Raw genomic sequence first — 7,304 nt, 5'->3', positions numbered from 1 at the left:
TCCCTCTCCCCGTCCTTACGCCTGTGTCCGTTCGGTTCTTCTGGGTGTCAGCGCTGTCAGTTGCCGTCAGTTGCTGTCAGTTGTGCTCGCCCCCCCCCCCTCCTCACACACAACACACGGGCGATATGGGTCGCACACTTCTCATTGCAAACGACCGAAACAAACAGTTCGCGCTAACCCGCTTCGCCAGCCTGGGGCGTGCGGAGATCTGCGTGCAAATAGCGGAGGAGCTCTCTCCACTGCCAATAACAGCGCTCCGCACTATTTGCAGACTGCATCGTGCGGTGTGCTGCAACCAGTACTGAACGTCAGACGCGGAGCCCGCGACCCCGCCCCGCCCCGCCCCGCCTTGTCCCGCGGTCCCAGCTTCCAGGCAGGACCACACGTCCCGTACGCCTCACGCGCTGGTTGGGTTGCCTACAGCCGCGGCGACCGGGACGCCCCCCGCGCGCGTCTTCCATTCCAGGAAAGAAAAGGGCCGGTCGTCACACCTTTCAACAGTTTCTAACGGCGCGTAAAACACCTTAAGACACGCAGTGCGATCCGAATATCCCGAACATCTCTGGAGGTTTTGGAAGCTCACTCGTCGTACAGGGGGAAAGAAATTGACGACGTGCGTTGAATTCTTTTTTTCCAGCCATGCTGCTCGCATGAAACTCACATCACTTTTTATTAATGTACACCGACCTCCCTCCACCTTCTCTACACCGAGACCACGTCCGTGGAGGAGGACGCCTCCTCGTCGCCGGGCTGCTCCGCGTCGGCCGCGGTGTCGGCGGGCGCGTCGCCGGCGACGCCGTGCGCGGCCGCGTACCCGCCGGCCGCCATGACGGCCGCCACGCTGCTGTAGTACGTCGCGGCGCTGATGTGGTGCAGCGGGGGCGGCGGCAGCGGCGGGAAGTAGCTCGCGTGCGTCCCGGGAGGCGGCCCGCCCGCGGCGGCCGGAGGCGGCGGCGGCGGCCCGGGGAACAGCCGGCTGACGGGGTGCTGGTGCGGCGGCGGCGCGGGCGCCGGCGCGCCCAGCTTGTAGCGGGTCGTCATCTGCTTCTTCCACTTGGTGCGCCGGTTCTGGAACCAGGTCTTGATCTGGACCTCGGTCAGGCTCAGCGCCTTGGACAGCTCCATTCGTTTGCTCACGCTCAGGTACTTGTCCACCTGCAACGTGTCGGGGTTCACGTGGATTACCACCAGATTGTCAGACTGCCCTGGACCGTTAATATAGAAAATACTTTTATAAAAATTTGAAAATTACGGCTTACATGTTCATGATTTTTAACAAGCACTTCATCACGAATATCGTAAAAAAATTAATAGCCGTATAATTAACCTCATTTTGATGACAATTATTTTGGAGAATGCTGGCCTACTGGTAGTACTCTCCTTACTGGGAGTATACTGGCCTACTGGGAGTACTCTCTGACTGGGAGTATACTTCACTACTGGGAGTCGAGTACGATGCGGCCCTGCTGGAGTCTGTTGTACTGGCGTATGGGAGTATGCTCTCTTACTGGAGTGTGTCGCCCTACTGGAGTAGGTTGTCGTACTGGGAGCATGCTGCGGGTTGTCCTCCTGTTGACCCACCTTGAACTCCGTCTCGAGCCGCTCCAGCTGCCGCGCGCTGTACGCCTGCCGGGGCTTGCGGTCCAGCCCGGGCTTCCTGGAGCGCCGTCCCGCCGGCTTGGGAGCTGCAACCACAAACACACACACACATGTACTACACACGGCGACACTTTTAGTGGCGTTTCTTTTTTCCTCGTTTCCCGCGTCGGGCTTGCCCCGGGCTGGTTACACCCGCCCGCACTGTATACACCCGGGCGGCCCACCCGCGCACTTCACCCCGTTCCGCTTCGCACCCGGGCGCTAACCAGGTGGGTGGACGACGCACGGCCCGGGCCAGCCAAAGCAAACACCCTTTATGTCGTTATGGCGTGGGTGCGGGCGTTCCGCGAACTGCAGCAGGCGGTGGCCCAAGGGACACACGGATTTGTCAAACGAACATCGAAGTGAAGTCTAAATTTTCTTTCCTCTCGACTACCTCTAAAAATAATATCAGTTTGCATCATGCCAAACCTCGATTTTGTTTTTTGTTTTTATTTATTTTTTGCTAGTGCCTGCAGATCTGCCATCCTGCTGTGTCGAACGTTTCACGCGATGCGAATCGTGTATCCTGCTGCCGTTCTTGTGTTTGCACGAATGGCCGTCGTGTCAGCGCCGCGAGAGCCCATGGCGCGACATCGAGCAGCACATGGCGATGGGCCTCGCAGAGGTCGGGTCGCCTACACCACCACCCGTGGTCCAAAGTTACTGGCGCCACCCTCCTGGTGCGCCAGGATGTCAACTCGTACTCGCGGCCCTGATCCTGGCACTCGTCGGCCGGACGGGCATCGGCCGAGGCGTCGACGGCAGAGCCATCAACTCTTTCGCGGTACGTTAGGATAGGAAGTACCCTTATTGAATGGCGATTTTAAAAAAAATGGTCTTTGTCGGTGGGCCTGTGTAAAATTTTCTTTGATTCTCTGTGGATCATGGCGACGTTTAGGGCCCTTACATACTTCACGCCGACCTCTTTTACATGTGTGAACCACCCAATCGCCAGTTGCCGTGGAGATGGTTTTTCCGCACTTCTCACTACAACCCACGTACGCCAAAAGAATTGCAGCGACTGACTGGTAACGTGACGTCTGTAAATATAACTACTGATGACAGCGTATGGGTAAGATATTGCCGTTAGAGGTAATGCCTTATACCTACACCTTAAAAACCTAGCCGATGCTGATATGGTGGGATTGAGACACGATTACATGGACCGATCTTTATTATCACAGATGAGAATATTTTTAGATATTTGGTCAAACAATCAATGGAAGGAAAACGCCTTTGTTGTCTTTTTTAAAGACAAGGCATGCACGAATCTTAAAGTCCATCTTCCTGGGTTTTACAAGAATGTCTATGCGAAGCAATTAGGTAATCGCGGATGCATAATGAAACCTGTAGGTATACTTAAACATCAAGACTGAGTGTGTTTTTTCCTTCTAAATATCTTATGTACAATAGTGAAGAATGCACTGTGATGAATATTTTATTTTTTTGTCGATATCAATGCCATGTATCGATATCGCCAAAACATCATTCCTCACTGTGTAAGGCTTCAAACACAAAATATTACGAATGCGAGAATAAATGTAAAATCTGTGATCACTTCTATTTACAGGGAGTTTACGCGGCTAACAATGTTCCAATCGACTGGAGCGTTCCAAAAGTCCCAGTTATGCCTTATGGCCGCTACAAGTCCCGACTCTCGACTGGCAAAGCTGACGACCAATACTCGTGCTGGGTGATGGAATTTGTGATATCTCCTAAACTCGAGTAACACCACAACGCCGTGGTGAAAAATGTTTCTACAGTGTCGAAACATTGTCGTTACATTGATACTACTTATCGTCTGAGGTCCCACTTCTGTAGGTGATCGTTAACGTTCGAGAGCGATACCCCGAACGATAACTATGTTGTAACATCGCACTGCTCTCGTGTCCGTTTACAGATAACAAAATATTTGGCAGCGGGTTTGGGTCCTTCACTACAAATTCTAGCATACGCCTATTTTTTTTACTTTTCCTTGATTTGTCTTGGTTGACCTAATTTTGCTAATGTTCTCTAAATTTAAAAAAATTCTGATTTTTAAATATTTTTTTTATTGATTACCCCTTTGGTTTTTCTACTATTTCTTGCAATTTTATTTTTATTTTATTTATTTTTTTTGAGGGGGGGAGAAAGTCCTTCTTGCTCATTGACTCACCCTGGATGCCGAAGAGCGGCGGCGGTCCCTTGGCGGCGCCCAGGCCCCCGGCCAGCCAGCCGCCGTACAGCAGCGAGGCGGGGTAGTGGAAGGGGGCGGGCAGCGGCAGGGCGGGCAGCACCGCGGGGTGGCTGGCAGCAGGGCGCGCGGGTCGCGTGGGCGGCGGGGGCGGCGAGCCGGCGCGGGGGCCCCCGGGGCTGGGGGCGGCGCCGCGGGCCGGCGCTGGCGGAGGGGCGGAGCCTGCGAGAGAGAGCATCAGAGACGGCGGTGAGCCAACCATTCGTGAACAAGAGCGGGCCGCGCAGAAAATGGCGCGTTTGATTTCAAATCCAACCGACTCGTTCCATATCCACAAGACAGTAATTCACCAAAAGGCCAAAATCTCAGTAACATGCCTTAATGCGACGTCAACTTTACATCTTTTAAGGCAGTAAAGATGACAACATTTTGTATTTTGCCTGTCTTTAATGTTTGCCCTTTTTATAAGTAACTTTCCCCTAGGATTTTTTTTTACAGTTGCCAACTTTTGTACTGGGTAACCGGTAGAATACGCGGCAGCTCAATGGGTTGCCTACGACCTAACTGACGTGCAGGCGTGGAGGGCGAGTGCTGTCGCCGGCTGCCGCGTATTCTCCCGGTACAAATGTAAAAGTGGCGACTTAATTTCTTTGGCGAAATCATGTTCTGGATGCCGCATTCATCCTGTATACAAACCTTGGCCGCGGTGCTCGGGGGACGGCGGTGTCCTGGTGGGCCCGAGCAGGCCGAGCCCACCGAGGCCCGGCAGGGACAGCCCCATCGGGAGCCCCGCCGACAGCCCCAGCCCGCTGAGGTCGGCCAGCGCGGACAGCCCGTGCAGCCCGTGCAGCCCGTGCAGGTGCTGCATCCGGATGAGCGCCCCGGACAGGTCGTGGACCGGGTCGGCCGCCGGCCGGGTCGCCCCGCCGTCGCCGTCCTCGCCCACGCGAAACACTCTCCACAGGTCGACGCGGTGGTCACCGAGCCTGTCTGCGGACAGCGGGGGTGACGACGCCGACCCGTTCGGAGTACGCGGCCGCGGCGTGGACCTCGACGTGGAAGTGGCGTCGTCCTCCGAGTCCATGACAACCTCCGTGCCGGACTCCTCGGAGGCGCCCGAGCTCGGGCTTGGGGTGCGCATCCTCCTGTGACCAGCGACCAGGGTGGCTCTAAAGGGACGTTCTATCAGTGAAGGGCAAAAATCGAGACACTCAATTTTTGATTTTGACCAAATACTTTTTTTCTTTCTTGAAATGATGACAAATGATCAGAAAAAAATTGAAAAAAATTTGGCTCAAATGGTTGGTGAAATATACACAAAAAACCATCCAACTCAGAAGACGCGGCAATAAATTTTGTTGAAATATTTTTTTCCTGATTCAGTTTGACATTCTGATTTTAAAAAACTTTGTCCCATCCTCTGGACTTATACGGTTTAAAAGCTAGCTCTCTCTGTAATAGTCTAATTTCTGAGTTTCCGCTAATTTACCTAATAAAATTTTTCCCAACATGTTTGCTAGTGGCTGCTCAGGTAAGAAAATTGTCACGGGGGTTGAACTCAATTATAGAAAGTATATTCTAACAGAAAAAAAGTATCGTACAAAGTAACGTGTAAGTCATCATTAAGTTAAACCCTGTGAGGTTGACTTTAGCTATGGTTTTTCTGACGATACTTTTTTTCTGTTAGAATATACTTTCTATAATTGAGTTCAACCCCCGTGACAATTTCCTTACCTGAGCAGCCACTAGCAAACATGTTGGGAAAAATTTTATTAGGTAAATTAGCGGAAACTCAGAAATTAGACTATTACAGAGAGAGCTAGCTTTTAAACCGTATAAGTCCAGAGGATGGGACAAAGTTTTTTAAAACCAGAATGTCAAACTGAATCAGGAAAAAAATATTTCAACAAAATTTATTGCCGCGTCTTTTGAGTTGGATAGTTTTTTGTGTATATTTCACCAACCATTTGAGCCAAATTTTTTTCAATTTTTTTCTGATCAGTTGTCATCATTTCAAGAAAGAAAAAAAGTATTTGGTCAAAATCAAAAATTGAGTGTCTCGATTTTTGCCCTTCACTGATAGAACGTCCCTAAAGAGTTCAGCGTCCACATACCACAACACACCGCGACGCGTCGCTTACCTGCCGAGGATGCTTTCGATGGAGAAGTGATTCCTGGTGCTTGTGCTGGAGATGACGGCTGTCGGCGACCTCCGCGCGCGCCTCCTGTCGCGCGCGTCGCGGCGCGTGCTCCCGTGGACTCCATGGACGCGATGGCCTCCGTGCTCCCTCGTCGTGGAGCTGACCTGGAGAAGGCTCCCGCCGCTCGCCGCCCTCGGCGAGGTTCTTCCTCCTATCTTTCCGTCGCCGGGCTCCACGTCGACGTCGACGTCGTCTTCCCCGGCCGGTGACGGCGTGGGCGTCGGCCGCAGTTCGTGCACGTGGACGTCATCGCCCAGATCGTGCACCCCTTCGTCGTGCAGCAGCCGGCCGGATGCAGGTAGGGAGGCTATCATGCTCACGGACTCGGGGTACAAAATGTCGCCACCGCATCCGGCATGGCGCGGCCGAGGAGCTGAATGAGACCGTGGTCACCGGGACTCTCTCGGCTCGCACATCGCGGAGGTGAGCCGGGTCCCCGCGACCAGAGTGGCGCGCTTCTTTGCTGCGTGGGCGCGCTGCGCGAGGAGACGACGGTCCCGCCCGGAGGATGCGACGCGGACTGGGCGCGCCTCAGAGCACTGGCCGCCCTGCCCCGGCCTCCCGGACACCCCCCGGACCCCGGGGACCCCGGCGGCCCCGCGCCGCCCTGTGTACCGTGTTGATAGTTTTTAAGGGCGGCATCATTGCCCTGTTTGCTGGCCCGGGGCAAGGGGGAAGAGGAGTGCGAGGGAGAGGGGAGGGGGAGGAGAGGAGAAGGGTGGGTGGGCGGCCGGGCCGGTGAGCGCGCATGCTGGCTGGACCAATGGGAACCGATCAGGTGCTAAATTTCACACCTTCCCACTCCTCCTTTATCTCCGCGTTAAGCCTCCTCCACACGCTTCCTCTCCCCTCCCTCTCTCGCTATCTCTCACTCTATCGCATCCCCCCCCCCTCTCTCTCTCTCTCTCCCTCTCTCCCCCTCTCTCTCTCTCTCTCTCTCCCTCTCTCTCCCACTTTCTCTTCGCCTCCCTCTTCTCCGAGCGTAGCAATGAATTATGACAAGCGAGACGGTTTGCGTTAGTGGTACTTTATCCACCTCAGTCTGATGGAGGGGTTGGGTGGAGGAGGGCGGTGAGAGGGAGAAAGAGGGGTAGGGGGGTAGAGAAAGAGAGAGAAATAGTGAGTGAGGGAAAAAGAGAGAACGAGAGAGGAGGAAGGGGAAAGAGGGAAAATGGGGGGGGGGGGGTCTTCCCCTGGCAGAATGACAGCACAGTGGGCAATCTACTCCACTCAGGGGATGTTCTCGCCTGCTCTGCGTCGCTCGCTCTCTCTCCCTCTCACTCTACGCA

At 54.2% G+C, this 7,304-nt stretch overlaps 2 protein-coding genes across 3 annotated transcripts; one reads left to right on the top strand and one right to left on the bottom strand.

Annotated features, from left to right (window-relative positions):
- Nucleotides 1-639: 639 nt before the first annotated feature.
- LOC113208543 (motor neuron and pancreas homeobox protein 1-like) lies at nt 640-6,567 on the bottom strand. Its single transcript, XM_052275422.1, has 5 exons — nt 5,956-6,567; nt 4,511-4,959; nt 3,797-4,036; nt 1,582-1,685; nt 640-1,155 (listed from the first exon to the last, which is right to left on the bottom strand). Exons 1-5 carry the CDS (start codon nt 6,327-6,329, stop codon nt 703-705), a joined length of 1,620 nt encoding a protein of 539 aa, XP_052131382.1. The 5' UTR covers nt 6,330-6,567; the 3' UTR covers nt 640-702.
- On the top strand, nt 2,182-3,683 carry LOC127751625 (uncharacterized). Of its 2 annotated transcripts, none has more exons than XM_052275423.1 (4): nt 2,182-2,425; nt 2,540-2,713; nt 2,826-2,990; nt 3,212-3,683. In XM_052275423.1, exons 1-4 carry the CDS (start codon nt 2,246-2,248, stop codon nt 3,368-3,370), a joined length of 678 nt encoding a protein of 225 aa, XP_052131383.1. In that variant the 5' UTR covers nt 2,182-2,245; the 3' UTR covers nt 3,371-3,683. The 2 variants fall into 2 exon arrangements, with proteins under 2 accessions (XP_052131383.1, XP_052131384.1); XM_052275424.1 differs by having other exon boundaries at nt 2,190-2,425; nt 2,826-2,964.
- Nucleotides 6,568-7,304: the final 737 nt, after the last annotated feature.

Source organism: Frankliniella occidentalis, unplaced genomic scaffold, assembly GCF_000697945.3.
Source record: "Frankliniella occidentalis isolate FOCC.00 unplaced genomic scaffold, Focc_3.1 Scaffold617, whole genome shotgun sequence".
In the NCBI taxonomy this organism is placed as follows: domain Eukaryota; kingdom Metazoa; phylum Arthropoda; class Insecta; order Thysanoptera; family Thripidae; genus Frankliniella; species Frankliniella occidentalis.
The sequence above is the reverse complement of the archived record's forward strand: the minus strand, read 5'-3'. Positions and strand labels throughout refer to the sequence as shown.

Bases quoted from the DNA above. Each gene is read 5' to 3' on its own strand.
- LOC127751625 (XM_052275423.1), top strand. From the start codon at position 2,246: ATGGCGATGGGCCTCGCAGAGGTCGGGTCGCCTACACCACCACCCGTG. The intron at 2,714-2,825 runs GTAAGATATTGC...TTATTATCACAG, and splicing joins CTACTGATGACAGCGTATGG to ATGAGAATATTTTTAGATAT. The intron at 2,991-3,211 runs GTAGGTATACTT...TTCTATTTACAG, and splicing joins GCGGATGCATAATGAAACCT to GGAGTTTACGCGGCTAACAA.
- LOC113208543 (XM_052275422.1), bottom strand. From the start codon at position 6,329: ATGATAGCCTCCCTACCTGCATCCGGCCGGCTGCTGCACGACGAAGGG. The intron at 4,960-5,955 runs GTAAGCGACGCG...CGCTGGTCACAG, and splicing joins ATCGAAAGCATCCTCGGCAG to GAGGATGCGCACCCCAAGCC. The intron at 4,037-4,510 runs GTTTGTATACAG...TCTCTCTCGCAG, and splicing joins CCCCGAGCACCGCGGCCAAG to GCTCCGCCCCTCCGCCAGCG.